We start from the raw sequence: 16,970 nt of genomic DNA, 5'->3' as shown, positions 1-16,970 counted from the left end.
ACCTGTCAATTTATGGCCCCTTTTTTGGTTTCACCTCCAGAATCAATGTATCAAGTATGCAACATGTGTACCATTTTTTTATCAACTCATCAGTTGAACAAACTCTCTCAACCTGTTTTCCCATTTTCGGGATTCTTTACAAAATCCTGCCACATTTGCATTTTCTGCACTTGCTGCATAGATCACCATGTGTTGCATAATTTGCAGATTTTAACAATAAAAAAAATCTAACTCTAGCAAATCAAAAGTTAATAAACTAAAAGTCGTGTCATGCAGTTGTGGGGCCTTAGCTAGGGTACGCTGGTCACCTTTCAGTTTCTGATGGCGATAAACTGGCATTAATGATGTGAAACCCTAGCCTATGCAGTGTTTGTGACGTGATTGAAATACTAATCAGAATGTGACACCATTTTTCGTTTCTTGCTCTATAATTTAGTCAACCCTCTTCTAATAATAATGTGGCCGCATATAATAATAATAATGTGGCCGCATTATTCAAGGGACCAGGCATACATCTACATGTCACGTAATTATGGCAATGCCCTTTACCTAGGCCTAGCCAAAATTGAGGCATTAGTATTCAGGTGATACCGAACATGGCAACTTGCCATGTATTGGGTCTGCCTCGTAGAGCACACCTTTCAGCCCACATTTCAGACGATACGATGGCTCTCAAGACCCTGTCATTTGTGTCGTAGGCCCTTGCTCGACCCCTCTATTATTTCCGGGAAAACTTTTATTTCTCTTCCTGCTCAATTTACGGCCAGCTCCAACCATTTTCAATTCCGCTAGATTTGAGACATGGCTCCCCTTCTTTTCCTTTCCTGTAGAAAATCTTTGACATGTTAGCACTGTCGGTATCTGTAGCAAGGCGTTCATTCGCTGTTCAGATTTAAAGTTTTCTGTTACGGTTTTACAAAATAACGGCCAGCATGCAGCTACATTTGTTTTCTTCTTAAATTAGACCCTGCTTCCACATAAAGAACACTTGTGCCCTGTCGCGTAACCAACGTCCTACAATAAATGTATTTTGATCTAAATGTGTCTTGCATGTACAATCGTCTCCACCGTTGCACCTTTGTATTTAATTGCCACTGATTTCGTCTTTCAACTTAGGTGGTGACTAAATCATTTCATGGAGCTGGCCTGATGGTGGTGATAGATAAAAATGATGTTGGTTACAGGGAGCTTCCTGAGACAGACGGTAGGATGAAATTCAAAACGATTCAAAATGTTTCGGTTTCATGTTCGAGTGTATGTGGGTTTTAATGTACTTAATTGGAAACCAAGCCTGCTTTCTACCATTTCCAATTTCGGCATATTAATGTATTGGATAATTCATTTATTCTCATCATTGGACTGTGCATTCTCGCTGCTTTAATGTTGCCTTAGTAACCTTCCTGTCAACCGCCAGCTTAAATTCTGATGGCGAACCTAAGATTTTGCGTTGTTTTTATTAACATACTGAAGCATTTTGTCGCATTTAAACATCACAAATTGCTTCCCAATTGCTTCCAACCAATGCAAAAAAAAATTGAACTGTTTTAAAATGAGACTGTTATGGAAATGTGTGACTGATTACAAATCACCCCTGATGATTAATAATGAATACATGGCACACTGCATATGCAGAGTCTCCGAAAGAGTTGGAACACACCTCCTTTATCTATTTCTAACTTTTTGTAGCTTATTTATTTAGTTTTTGTTTATTATTTTAGTTTTGCAAGACTTTTACATGTGAAGTTTCTTTTGGTCTACCCTTTTTGCGCCTCTTTGCATGAGGAGTGAAGGCTTTATGGGGGTCGGTTGTGTTAGATCTCCTGTTCAATTTTAACTTTGTTTTGCATTCTGCCCTGGGAAGCTGCTCATTATAACACTTGTAGTCTTGAACCTAGCATTTGAAGTCCAGCAGAGGTCCTGGAGGAGAGCATGCTGACAGGATCAATTGTCTGTGCCGATCTGCACACTAGAAAATCTTAGGGTGCGTGTGCGCGGTATGCTGACCCGAACAGTTCTGAAGATATTGGACAACCTTCATGTTTCCTGCCATGCAGGAGTCATTAATTACCCAGGACTTGGCACTAAGCTTCTAACAAAGATTAAGATCACTGGGGTGGGAGAAGTTTTCTGAAATGCAATCCGGCATGTGTGTTGAGAAATTGTCATTCATATTTTGCTTCTGCCCACCACAGCATACAGCATGCCCACTTTAACCATAGGCTCCCTTCATTTTGAGTGACTGAACAAAGCGTGTGCACATTGTTTGACATCCACCCAAAAATACTTCCTTCTCTTCAGTGATTCACAGTTTTTTTCGTTTTAGTTAATTTTCTATATAAAGATTAAATGGTAGCCATTGATTTTGCATCCACTTCAAATAGCCAGTTAAATGAAGATTTACTTTGACTCCTTAAAATGTGTTTAGGTGATATTTTAACTTAGTAGATTCCTCCTATTTGAGTGCATGGTTACCTGTGATCTATTCTCTGTCCTTCATAGATAATAGTACAACCTATCCGCAGATCTATAGTGTTGGCCAATTTCAATAAAGTAGCATGATTCAAACCAATTCCTAATAGCGGTATTAGTTTGACTGCTATCTTAGTATACATCTTGTCAAATTCAATTGCGCTTACATTGCTCTTTAGTAAATCCTTCATAATTTTATGCAGATTAAATCAAGTTTCTGCTGTCATTGGTATCAGCGAAGATCATTAAAGTTATGCAAATTCAAACATACTTCTCTGTGTTATCCGTACCCCTCTATTGGCAAAAGGTTTCCCCCCTGGTGTGTACAAAGTGTAATAAATAAATACGATGATCCAGATAGTCCGGATTCTTCACACAATAGCTCATCCTTCAAGAAATACCATAGGAGATTATAGCTAATCCCTCAATTAGAATTAAGGATTCTAAAAAATCTGACCGTTCTTTAAGGAACAGTCTGTGTATGGGATCCCTATACTTGCAGAAGACATCTGCAGAAGTGGGCTGTGACACAGTGTTGGGGAGTGATTATCATCTAGATCAGCTCTACCAAACAACAGGTCTGCGAAAGAGTGCTATGATCATATATCTCGATCCTAGCCGCGTGAACCTATACAAGTTAAAACATTATAAAGTGAATAGGGTGAAAAATGTGTGACCCTCCACAGAGTAAAATCAGAACCGGAATCCCATGGAAAAGACCGTCATTTTAAATTTTTTAAAAATTCTTTTTGAGAATAGGTACAAACGTCATCACGTTTACAAAATAGTGAGACCAATAATCAATTTACATTACAATGTAACATTTATACATTGGTACATGCTGCCTTATACAATGTGGCACGAGTTTCATGTGGTTGGAATCAACATACAGTTCATGTTCAGTCACTGCTATCCACTGATAGATCGTCTGTCGGTAATAAACAGATATTACCTCTAAAAACGAAAAGACCGTAATTGACCCTCCTATGTTCTTGGTCCATTCCTATCTATTCTTTTTTATTATGTATGGAAGTGTGTGTCTCCAAAAGGAGGTTATTATCCTATGTGAGTGGCTAACTCCTCCCCACTGTTCAGTCCGTGTGGTATCTTAGTATTTAGATCTATTATGTATCTTGATTCTAAGGCACGTAAGGTACCTGCTACATAGAAATTAGATGGCAAGTATACAAATACAAAAAAACGTATTTTGGTAAACTAAGAGAGTATAAGTCACAACAGGCACACCCACACTTTCTAAGCTCTCAAAAGTGTAACCTGGGCAGCTTAAAGGAGCTGTTTTTTACCCCATTTTGTGGCTCAAACTTCAGAAGTAGGTGCTCCTAGCGCAATGTGCATGGAGAAGTGCAGCTCAGAGTATTGAACATAAACCAGCAGCAAATCCAGTCTTCAAAGTGCCCCTGCACTAGCAAGTGCACTAGTGCATAAACAACTTGTACCAGTAATGTTGCTCACCCCTGAAATAGCACCAGTAAACCCACTCATATTGGCACTTGCACCACTAATCTCATTTGCATTTCTACTCTTGCTAGTACTTACAACTGTAACTTCACTTGGATTTGCAGTAATACATTGCAAAGGTAACCTCAAATGCATCTGCTTTGGAACTTGCACTTCCATCCACATGCACGTGCAACCTCACTCCTACTCTTGCACATTTACTGCAACATGCACCAATACCCTCGCTTACATCTCACCCACGTATACTCTGGCACTTGTACCAGTAACGTCAGTTGCAAATGCATTCATACCTTCCCTGACATTTGCACCAACCCTACCACTTGCATTCACACCTATACTAGGGCTTGCACCAGTAACCTCACTTGCAAATGCACAAGCACGGGCATTATTATTCACACCAGGATTGATACTTGCACCAGTAACCTCTTTTGAACATTCATGCACATCCACTTTGGCTCTTGCACTCACACCTGCACTACAACTTGCTGCATTGTGGCTTTCAGAACACAGCCTAATGCACTCACATCACATGCACTCAAACTATCAGATGCATGGCATCTTATTGAAACTGGCCAGGATGACATTGTGGATCGTAAGGTGCTGCAGCACTGGTTCCATGGGAGGGAACACAGCACCCTATAGCCCAGTGGGGACAGCGTGTGCCGCAGACTTGCCAGGCAAACATTAATGAATATATATTTATTTTCCGTCTCACAAGTGCCACACAAAAAAACTTTGAACTCTTTATGACCGGTGCATCCAACGTGAGCGTGGCCTCGCGAGTCAATTTAAACCACAAGTTCCATCGGAACGAACTGGAGCACACAACTGGTTCTGCACAGGTAATTTATTCGACATCCAGCAAACACGTTTTGAGAATTCTCCTTTTCTCAATGCTGCTTAAAAAAAGAGGATGTTGCATACAAGTCGTTAAATACATCTTGAATAGCCCCCATTGGATAAACAGAGGACGCGGAACAGTTCCACCTGGTTCATTCCGACATCCCGGACAGAACCGGCCCCATGCTCATTCTGTATCTGTTTGAGTACGTTCTGTAGAACTGCCATCAAGGGAGTGCCATGACAAAGTGTGTAAACCGTGGTAAAAGTTGTCCCCCAGGAATTGTAGTCTGCGATAGTGGGAACCAGACCATTCGTTAAGCATATAGTAAGAATTCTGTGCTTGTCTTGGGTTTCTGGGCAATCCAAAAGGGAATATCTTTGTGATTAGTGGGCAGTTTGCTCCTAACAGAATTAACAACCTAAGGGCTGATTAAAGACCCAGCAGGTGGTTGAGCCTGCAGGCCTGACCAGCTATTAAAGCATGTAAAACAAACCATGTAAGACATCTATGTAGGCCGACTGCAACATTATACAAACCGTGCGTCTGAACTAAACTAACAGCATTTAAATCCGAATATGGGGTATAACCCGCTAACGTCGGCCATGTGGCCCCGTCATTACTTGAGGGGCCCATTCGAACATTACCAGGGACATGGGGAAGGGCGCCATTAAACCAGGTCTAGTGTTCCCAAACCGTAAGAGGAACTTCAAGAAGTGCATATGGATGATATGTAACCTGTGGTACGGTATAATCATGAAAAGTAGTGTCATAGCGTCCACAGCTGGAAAGGTGACCCACAAATAAACCTCAAAGCGGAACGCGGCGTCCGCCTCCGCTACAAAAATCGCAGGAGCTCCTGCATTAGGGACTCCATGCTGAAGCAAATGTTTAGTAATCAGTGGGTGGTGGTTAACATTAATGGCCACAGGATTAGCTGTAGCGAAATGGAAATGATTCAAATAGTAGCAATGTGGGTATAAAAGCTTTTATTATTCAAGCTTGAAAAACCACCAGAACTGGTAGTACCAAATCACCACAGATGTCTCCGGGCAAAGGTGCAAGGGTATTGTGGCCCAGCACACACACACTACTCTGGGTTCCAGAAAATAAGTACTTGACCAAACGTTGATGGGGCCATGTTGCTGGGATTCTGCTCTAGAACAGAACTATGCTTGGGACCATGGAACATCAGCATGTAGGGACTGAGTCATCCTACTATCTCAGTATACATGAACCCGAGTCAGTCTAGCTATAGTGCCTTACTTGCCCTCCTAACCATACCAGGGAAGCAAGTGAATTGGCACCCCAGAGCACAACGCTATACCCTCTCAGCCTTCGCAGTATCAGGCACACCCTTTCGCTGCCTCACTCGTACTTATCCACAATAAAATAAACAAGGGACACGAAGAAAGTTTAGAATATCCATTAACAATCATGCTCTGAAATGCGGTAGACGTGCCACAATTAGAAAACAAATGCATAATAAAAATACTGTTAGCTTGGTCATTAATTCATATACTATGAACAGTGCTGTCATTTTGAGACAGAATAACCTAACCCCTCCCCTGCTAGTATAGATAAATGATTGTATGAAAGATCTCTGGGATTTTTCAGCAGACCCTGTACCTCAGCATACACAGATGAACGCTCCACATCTCCGCAAATGCAGTGTTCTAGTCTCAGAATTTTCGTTACATCTGTGTTTGCTGCTCATGTACTTATCTATATGCTAGCACATGTATACACATAAACAGCTGCATTCTTGTGTTATGTCTTGATGCTAGTGCTTGGCTCGAAAGAATAACAAGGGACGTTGTTTGACCTGGTTGGTGGTGCCCAGACTAAATCCCAGTAAAAGAACAAAACGCGAAAACCTATGCAGATTCTGTGGAAAAGTACAACATGGCACAAAAGCAAGCATGTTTTTATACTAGGATGTGCAAAGGAAAAGGAGGCCTACAACGGGCACAGTTAGGCTAATTTAGGAAAAAGTACAATGGGCCATGCAGAAAACAATGGACGTGTTTGACATGGCTCATGTCACGGACTGCCCTCAACACACCTACTCTATAAAATCTGAACTATTATTCAAGTAATCAAAATGATTCCGATGGATTCTGTGAAATCCCTAAAGCATTATTAGAGAATCAGTGGAGTGGACAGTGTTCATTTAATTTGTTGGATTCTAAGTGATAATTACCTGGTTCTTCTGGCATGATTAAGAGTAAATGGCAAAGACAGATTGAGAATCATTACTTTGTTATGGGAGTTTGTCATCCTAGGGCAGCAGTAATCGAGATACCCATTACCTATTAACAATCTTATTTTAGCTATAAACAAAAGTCATAAACATGCCTGAATGAAAACCCTGCATGTCTATCTAAAACATTTTAGCAAAAGGTGATGACATGGACCAAAAGCACTGGGATAACTAAAAGTCAGGGGTACTATTAAACTGGCCACATAAACTGGTTGCAATTTGTGACCATTATTTTTCCTAACTATGTGGAATTTTGTAATCAGACCTACGTTCTTTTTTTTGAGTTTAAAAAGCTTTATTAAATGAAATTAAGCAACGTAAAACATCAATACATCTATGAACAATATCAAACAAGTAAAATGCATCCAATAATAAGAGTGCAAATTGAAAACGTACCCCAATAAAGGGGGGAACCTCATACCAATGAACAATGCTTTTATAGGTTTTTTTTTTTTAAAGGGAGAAAAAGAGAGTAAAGAGGGGGGTTAAAAGGGGGGAAGAAGAAGGGAACATATGATACAATATCACATTATCAAAATTGAACAAATAATCACTAGAGAAAAGATAGGGACAATTAAATATTCAGGAAGCATGTCTAGATAGATAATTCGTTAAGGGAGACCATAATAAATCTCTTTTGATTAGTAAAGGTACAGATGTGGCATAGGCACGATCAAGTCTGTGATGGTGACAGAACAAATTCCACCAAGCATTATAAGCAATTTTTGTAGTATCCTTCCAATTTGTAGTAATTATTTGAAGGGAAAGTGCAATACAAAGATCAATACATTTACAAACATGACATGGAACAGTCCATATGGAAGTCAACCCACCCAAGAAAATATGAACAATTTCAAATGGAACATCATTGGATAAAATATTAAGTGTGGACCACACGCGGGACCAGAGTAATTTAACCTTAGGACAATAGAAAAACATATGTAATAGATCACTATTATCGGAGGAACAAGACCAACACTTTTTAGAATCTAATAGTTTAAATGTACACAAGCCAGAGGGGGTATAATAAAGCCTATTATAAAAAAAAATAAAAGATCTGTGTAGTGCTAGCTGAGCGGGAGACTGTATGTATTTTAGACCAGATGGAGTCCCAGATTTGTGGGGAAAAGGCTTGGCCTAGATCCAGTTCCCAAGCAGGTTCCAATTTGGATTTGGGCCTATCGATAGGAGAATGTGATAATAATCTATAAATAGCTGAGGCTCTAAAGGGAGTAGTAAAATCTGGTGGAGAGAAGAGGAGGGAGGTATCAGAGGAAGATGAAATGTCCTGTAAAATAAGGGAGGATAGGGTAGGAGTAAGCAATTTGAAGTGTGAGGAATGTTTGCTAGTTATACCAAAGGAATCACTGAGGTCCTGAAAGGTTTGTTAGGAATCATTGGTGAGTAGATGTTCAAATGTAATAATGCCTTTGTCAATCCACTCCTTCCAGAAAAGCGCTCTGTTATTGAGTTTGAGAGATTTGTTGTACCAAAGCGGAGTATACAAGTGACTATCAGAAGGAGAGGAAAAGGAACGAAAAAGTAAAAGTGTTAGGGCTTTAGAATGCTTGAAAATGGGGGATATAAATTTTGCAGGAGGCTGAGACAACCGAGTTGCAGTAAGGAAAGAGAAGGGAGTAAGTTGAGCTAATTCTAAAGAGCTCCAAGCCGTTAAAGGAGAGGAGGACGAATCTGTGAGAAAGGGCCAAATCTGTTAAAGGGTAAAAGCAGAGTGGAAACGTGAGATATTAGGAAAACTGACACCACCTAGGTTCTTAGGTTGTTGAAGACGTAGAAGCAAAACCCTAGCTTTACGATTATTCCATAAAAATTTCACAAGAAGGCGATTTAATGGATTTAAAAAAATAGTGAGGAAGAGAGACTGGAAGCATGGACAGATAAAAATTAACAATTTAACAATGGGGAGCAACATCATTTTAATGGTTGATAAGCGACCCCACCACAAAAGAAAAAGGGGGGTCCAACGTTCTATGAGAGAAGAATGTTTTTTAAGAATATCCCAATGATTGATTTTGATGGTCTTTCTAATGGTATTAGCATACAAAATACCTAAACACTTGATAAATCTAGTATTCCATTCAAATCCCGAACCCTCGAACATATGAGGAAGGCATAACCTGTTAAGGGGAAGGACCTCTGATTTATCAATATTTAATTTAATTTATAGCCAGAAACTAAAGAATATTCATTAAGTAATGAAAAAAAAAGCGGGAAGTGCATCAATGGGATTTGAGATGTAAAGTAAAATATCGTCAGCGTAAGCAGTAAATTTAATATCAACATCTTTGTAGATAAAACCGGAGTAGGAGGGGGACCGTCTAATTTTTTCCAGAAAGGGTTCTAAAGCCAAAATGAAAAGGAGAGGGGAGAGAGGACAACCCTGTCTGGTTCCTCTATGGAGAGAGAAGTAATCTTATTGGGTGCCATTAACCCAGATGGAAGTTTTGGGGTCAGAATACAGTAATTGAATGTAACTGAGAACAGTAGGACTAAAGCCATGCCAACGAAGCGCTCCAAACATAAAGTCCCAATTAACTCAATCAAAAGCTTTCTCCGCGTCTAAAGTAATCGCGGCAACAGGGGAATCCATTTTGGCAGCAAGGTGAATAATATTTAGAATGGTTCTGGAGTTATCAGTTATGGACCTACCTTTAACAAATCCGGATTGATAAATATTGACCAGGTCAGGAATAACTGAATTAATACGAATAGCCAGAAGTTTTGCATACATTTTGCAATCCGTATTTATAAGGGAAATAGGTCTATAGTTTTTACACAGGGAGGGATCCTTATCCTTTTTGGGAAGAAGACAGAGCATTGCCGGTGTAAAGGAACCGCTGGATGCACCTGTAGCAAGGAAGTGATTAATTAAATGGAGCAAATGTGGAATTAAAACTGTCTTAAAATGGAGGAAAAATCGCACTGTAAATCCGTCCGAACCAGGGGTTTTATCCTTGGGAAGAAGAGAAAGCGCATTGAGAATGTCATTTCCCAAAATAGGGGCATCGAGGGAAGAAAGATCAACCAGGGAATCAGTCGTTTTAGGGATAGAATGAAAGAAGGAATCTAGTTGTTCAGGAGAAGGATTGAATTCTGGTGTATAAAGGGAAGAGTAATATTGAACAAAGCAATCAAGAATCTTTGCATCCGAGGACTGGGGAGATCCCTGAGAATCCTTAATAGCAACAATCTTAGACTTCTGCTTTTTGATTTTAAGGTAACTCGTTAACGATTTACCAGCCTTATTACGTCCGCCGTACATTTTGGCTTTAAATTTGAGAAGCTGGTTAGAAGCAGAATCCCAAGAATGTTTATTAAATTGCATCTTAGCCTTGATAAGGGAGGAAAGTGAATCAGGAGAATTAGTAGTGAAATAGAGATGTTCAAGGTCTTTAATTTGTTTAAGAAAAGAAGATGCATGAGTAAGTGCCTTTTTCTTCTTACGGGATACAAAATCTATAACACAGCCACGGGCAGCAGCCTTGAATGCATCCTAAATAAAGTGGAAATCGGAAGATGTATCCAAGTTGTTGTGAAAAAATTCATCCATAAATTGTGTAAAATGGCTGGTGAAATTAGGGTCAAGCAATAGTGAATTATTGAAACGCCATCGGCGAGAAACAGGATAGGGGAATGGATAGTCCATATCTAAAATGACTTGGGGTTGATCAGAGATGAGGATGGAGCCGATTTCAGAATGAGTCATAAATTGGAAGGCATGGTGTGAAAAAAAATGTAATCAATTCGGGAATGTGAAGCATGCACTGGAGATAAAAAAAGAAAACTCTAAAGAATCGGGGTGGGATATTCTCCATGAATCAATTAGGCCTCTAGAGGAAATGGACTTGTGGAATAACTTTTGCATTTTATTAGGGACATAGCGTACTTGAGATTTGCGATCCAAAAAAGGATCCATTGAGGAGGAGCTTCGCGCGTAACCAAGATGGTCGCGTGAGCACAGGGCTCCCCGGACCCTCGCCACCTCCACCGTCTATCCTGACTTCTATCCTGATTTGGACGACGGGTTGTTACTGGCACAGCCCTGCTGATCAATTATCAGTTTACAGAATTTGATTTGGACTTTGGGAGCCGGAGATATGGATCTCTGACTTTTTCAGGCCTGCTCCATGGCACTGCCCCGGGCTCTGCTTCTTTGCCAGCCGGACGGTAATTGAACAACAACGGACCGCCCGAGTCCTGTCGGCTCGGTTGTCTACTTTCGGTTTCGTTTCTCGTTCGAGGACCTCCTTGATTCAGCCTGAGTGGCCTGTCTCGATCGTCTTCCACTCTACTACTTCTCGGAAGTGTGACTTTGGCCTACTTTGGTTCACTGCCTGGCGAGAGGTGCTTATCTCACCCTTCTCCTTGACGCTGGAGACTTGGTTGTAGCCATTTTTACCCGGTACCAGGCTTCCCTCCGGGGCTCCAGATCTAAAATGGCCACCAAGCCTGAGGGTGAAAAACGCAAGACCAAGCCGGGTGTCCGAGGGAGTTCTGTGCAGACAAATGTCATGGATAGATATACCCTTGCCAAGGGCTCGCCGGGAGGACCGACTAAATCCCCTACTACTGCTACAGATGACTCCTCGACTGGTGAGGACCTGTCGCTGCGGACGGCAGCAATACGAGGCCCTGTCTCATAAGTTAGACACGGTCGCTATTGATGTTAATCTGATCAGATCAGATCTGATCAGATCTCGCGAAGACCAACGAGAGGGTTAAGTCCCTTGATCTTAAGACATCTAGCCTCACGACCGATGTCTCTGACTTGCAGGCCGAGGTCGGTAACCTACGATCCGCTCAGACTTATTTCTCGAGATGCCTGGAGGATTTCGAGAGCCGTGCCCGGCGGAATAACATCCGTCTGATCGGTGTCCTGGAAACATCCGGGGCCTCTTCGGTGGACCTACTGGTGGAGGATCTTGTATTGAATCATCTAGCACCCAAGGGCCTTAGCAAGTTCTTTGCTGTGGAACGTGCGCACAGGATCCCTGGAGGCGCGCCGAAATCGGGTGCCACTCCGCGTCCTATCATCGCTAGGATTTTCAACTTTCGGGACAGGGATGCGATTCTACAGGCGTCACGCCAGTCTGGCCCGACTGCTTTCGAGAATACTACAGTCAGTTTTTACCCGGACTTTACCCAGCAGGTCCAGAAGCAGAGACTTGGTTTCCAAGGGGTGAAAAAGAGGCTGAGAGACAGAGAAATGAAGTATGCTATGCTCTTTCCGGCCAGACTGCGTGTGGTCTACAACGAAAGGACATTTTTCTTCGACCATCCTGGGGCCGTAAGTGACTGGCTGGACTCGCTGCCTATGGGGCAGGATCACTCTGAGAACTTTGGACCTTCCGGAGGTGCGGAGGGCGGCCCGGTGGAACAGGAATAGGGATCGTTGCCGGCCCCTTGTCCATTGAATTGACTTTTCACTTTGGTTTGATGCCATGATTGTTGCTGCTGACACCTGGTCACTTTTGGGGGTGGGTGCCTCTTCCTCCTCTGGGGTTCTTTTCGTAGATTAGTTGGGTATTAGGGAGACAGGCACACTGCAAGTTGGGGTGGCTTTTTAGTCTCACGCAGGGGTGCGGGGAGGGGGGTGTGATGTACGGGGTTTTTCGGTGGGTTGGGGGGGTTGGTGTTCATGTTTCTTAGTTATTTACAAGGCACTGTAATGACGAGCTTCGGTTGTACTTTGTTGCACTGGGTGTGGAGTGGGGGCGGGTTTCACTATTGGGATGGGGGGTAGGGGACCTCGACTGTTGTGTTGGAACGTTAACGGGTTGGGGATAGGATTAAACGGGGTGTGGTGTTGCAGTCGCTGCGACGTCTATCCCCTGATGTTGTTCTGCTCCAGGAGACGCACTTGCTTGGTAATACATGCCACGCATTGAATAGGCGTGGTTATCGTCTCCTGGCGCACTCGGGTTTCACTTCTGGATCCAGGGGGGGTGAGCATACTGGTCCGTAACTCCCTCCCTCTTGCTATTGGCGAGATCATCCTTGATGATAGGGGACGGTACGCCGCCATTGTTGGGCGCTGGGAGGGGAAGTTCATAACTGTGGTCTCTGTCTACATACCACCCGGCCTCCAGACTACTACTTATGCTGATCTGGGGAGGGTGCTCCTGGGAGTCCCAGAAGGTCTGCTTGTGGTGGGCGGGGACTTTAATTCCGTAGTTTCGGGGATGTGTGATCGTTATCCTCCCCGGGAACTCTCCAAAGCTCAGTCCTGGTTGGGCGACTTCCTTGACACTCTGGGGCTCACCGATTGTTGGCGCTTGCTTCACCCGGGGACATCACAGTATACCTTTCACTCTGGGGCGCACGGCAGTCTCTCGAGACTGGACAACGTGCTGATGCCCTCCTCCCAGGCCTCCGCTCTACGGGAGGTACGACATCTCGCTAGAGGTATATCGGATCACTCCCCGGTGTGGTTGGTTGTGGATGCGCAGCTGGGGACGGGAGGTCGTGTGGCCCCGATTAACTCCTGGTACCTCCGTGATCCCAAGGTTAGAGTTGAATTGATTAAGACACTTGACCACTACTTTGCTGACAACGTTGGCTCCGTCTCCTCCTCAGTCTCGTTGTGGGAAGCATATAAAACTGTAATTCGAGGCCAGGCCCTCTCTCCGATTAGTAACATTAAGAGGAGTAGCCGAGCTGACATTGTCCGTATCGAGGGGGGAAATTACTGCCCTGGAGGGGGGAACTGGAGTCCGAGGTTACCCCGGACGGACTACATCTGTTGGGTCTCAAGCAATTTGAATATAGAGCGTTGGTCACAGATGCTGCGAAGGTAATGAGCAGGGAACAGCAGGGACGCCTGTATGATGTTGGTGATAAAGCTGGGAAGTTGCTTGCCTGGCTGGATAAGAGGGAGAGTGCGAGTGGGGTGGTCCCTGTGATTGTTGATGTGAATGAAGTGCTTCTTACTGATCCTGTGGAAATAGTTGAATGTTTCGCTGAGTATTTCCGGGGAGTATACTCCCCTGTGTCTGATAGATCTGAGCATGACTCCCACTTGCTTTTGCGTGACATTGCGCTGCCCTGTTTGTCTGCTCCTGAGAGGGAACTCCTCGATGCACTGCCCACGGTAGAGGAGGTTTCGACCGCCATTCGTTTGGTTCGCTCCGGGAAGGCCGCGGGTCCTAATGGGCTTCCTATTGAGCTCTACAAACTCCGTCCGGACACGATAGCCCCGTATTTACGATCGATGTTCCTGGAATCGCTAGAGATGGGTACCCTCCCTCCTGACCAGAGACTAGCTTCTATAGTAGTGATTCCTAAAGAAGGCAAACCCCGCGACCGCTGCGCCTCCTATAGGCCGATATCGCTGATTAACGCTGAACCGAAGATCCTGGCCAAATTGCTTGCCAATCGCTTGGTTACTGTTATAGGCGACCTGGTTCATCCGGACCAATCCGGCTGTATACCACACCGCAATACTGCGCTTAACCTCCGGCGACTACATGGTGTCCTCGCACGGGCGGAAACGTTGCGGGAACCGGCCGTCCTGGCATCCCTGGACGCCACTATGGCGTTTGATACGTTAGAGTGGCCATACCCATGGGCGGTCCTTGCTAAATTTGGTTTTGGTCCGGTTTTCATTAACTGGGTGAAGCTGCTTTACACTGACCCCTTAGCTCAAGTGGTCGTGATTGGTCGAGTCTCTGCTTCCTTTGCGCTGGGAAGAGGTACGCGCCAGGGCTGTCCTTTGTCTCCTCTTTTGTTTGCCCTCGCCTTGGAGCCGCTTGCGGCTTGGCTGAGGTGGGAGCCGTCCTTGAGGGGCATTAGATGGACTCCGGAGTTTGAGGACCGCGTATCCTTATATGCGGATGATATCCTGTTATACCTCACGTCGCCGCGAAAATCGCTGATTGTCCTTTTTGACGTGTTGACCTCCTTCCGTAAGAATTCTGGCCTTGTCATTAATTGGTCGAAGTCTTGTGTTTATGTTCTCTCGGGAGACGCTCCTCTTTTGCCCCGTGGCTGTCCTATTGCGGTAGTGCGGGAGGGATTTAAATACCTGGGAATCTTCGTTACCCTAGACCCGGGGCTTTGTTATGAACGTAATTTGTTGCCCCCTCTCCGGCGCCTTTGCGCTGATGTCCTTGCTTGGGGTAGGCTCCCTCTCTCTCCCCTGGGAAGGGCGGCGCTCTTTAAGATGATGTCGCTACCCCGGTTCCTTTATGCGCTGCAAAACACCCTTGACGCTGTACCTGCTAGTTATTTCCGGGAGATTGAAAGTTTGCAGAGACAACTGTTGTGGGGGGGCCGCTCTCGTATTGCTATCGCTAAGATGACGCTCCCGTGGTACGACGGTGGCATCGCGCTCCCTGATATCCGCCGCTACTACTGGGCCTCGCAGTTAGGGGCTATTAATCATTGTACCTACGGGCCCTCGCCAAACCCGGCCTTTGAGATGGATAGGTGGCTGCTGCCCGGTGGGAGCTACGATAGAGCTCTTTATGCAAAATCCCCTGGTGTGAATCTCACGGGCCCTAGCAGGGCGGCAGTCCAGGTTTGGCATCGTGCTACGGTGGCTCTGGGCTGGGCGGACAGGTTGACTCGTGCGACCCCGTTGTACGCATCGGACAAACTTTGCTCCCTTTGGCGATCGAAGGGATTTGATAAGTGGGACGTCATCGGTATCAGTAAGGTGAATGACGTTTGGATCAAGGGCAGGGTCAAGACGTTTGATGAGCTGAAAACTGAATTTGAGTTGAATGATAGAGAATTCTTCCGGTATGCGCAAATTCGACACGCGGTCCTGTCTGTCTTTCCCTTGGGCACGGATATACCGGAGGCATCCCCGCTTGAGGATAGGATATTAGATGGGTACGTCCCTGACAGCACGATCTCGCTTATTTACAAAAAGTTGATCAACTCTAGAACCGACCTATTGTGTCGCCTTCGTGAGGCATGGACTAGTGACGGGCTGGAACTTGATGACGAAGATTGGCAGGCTGCGATCTTCTCCCCTCGGGAAGTGGCGATCCCGGCGCGCCTCCGGTTTGTCCAGCTTAAAATTCTCCATAGGATATTTGTGACCGGCCCCCGTCTTGTACGCATGGGATTTTCTGAGGATGGACTGTGCAGGCGCGGCTGTGGTTTCGTGGGAACGTTTCTCCATATCATTTGGGAGTGTCCTGTTGTGATGCGATATTGGTCGCGTGTGCATGAAGTTATGAATGAGGTCACGGGTGTGCGGTCGATGCCCGAGGCGAGGAGATGTTTGCTGAACGTTTGGGAGCCGAATGATTATAGTGTGGCGCAGCTTCGATGGGTGACCTTAGGTAATATGATTGCCAAACGAGATATCGCACAACTATGGGGTGCCCAGAGACCGCCGACAGTTCTGCTATGGAAACAGAATTTGGATGGGTGCATGTGCAGGGAAAAAACAGTATATGTTTCTCGAGGTACACCTCGCAAATGGGGGAAGATATGGTCTCAATGGAATGTCTATCGTGGTGAGATATGTGCTCCTCCCCTCCTGGACTTGGATGCGGAACTGATGTCTCCCGGGCCCAACGTTTCCCCTACGACGAATTAGACATCTTGATTGCTTTTTGTCCCTCTGCCCCCCCCCCCACTCATATGATGTGTTCCTAAACTCGCTTTGTAGTGCACCTTCTGCCCCCCCGCACGATGCGACACTGTATAGTAAAGTGATGCCTTGTTTGTGTTTGTGTTTTTGTTATTGTTTCTGTATTTTGTTTTTTATCTTTAATAAAAAGTAAAAAAAAAAAAGGATCCATTAATTGTTTACAATCCCCCCCCCCCCCCCCAACAATCAGATCATCACGTACATTAGAAGAAAGAAGAGAAGAAAACTCATTCCAAAAGGATAGGTCAACACCATTAGGGTCATATACATTGCAAAAAGCAAGATGAACA

At 44.4% G+C, this 16,970-nt stretch overlaps 1 protein-coding gene across 2 annotated transcripts in view; it reads left to right on the top strand.

The window, feature by feature from the left end:
* Nucleotides 1–16,970, top strand: part of HPF1 (histone PARylation factor 1) — a 141,012-nt gene that overhangs the window by 90,819 nt on the left and 33,223 nt on the right. For both annotated transcript variants that reach the window (XM_078677059.1, XM_078677060.1), the window contains exon 6: nt 1,117–1,204. In XM_078677059.1, coding sequence (XP_078533185.1) covers nt 1,117–1,204 — 88 coding nt within the window. The remainder of the gene's footprint in view (nt 1–1,116; nt 1,205–16,970) is intronic.

This window comes from Lissotriton helveticus, chromosome 2_1 (assembly GCF_964261635.1).
Source record: "Lissotriton helveticus chromosome 2_1, aLisHel1.1, whole genome shotgun sequence".
Lineage (NCBI taxonomy): Eukaryota > Metazoa > Chordata > Amphibia > Caudata > Salamandridae > Lissotriton > Lissotriton helveticus.
The sequence above is the reverse complement of the archived record's forward strand: the minus strand, read 5'-3'. Positions and strand labels throughout refer to the sequence as shown.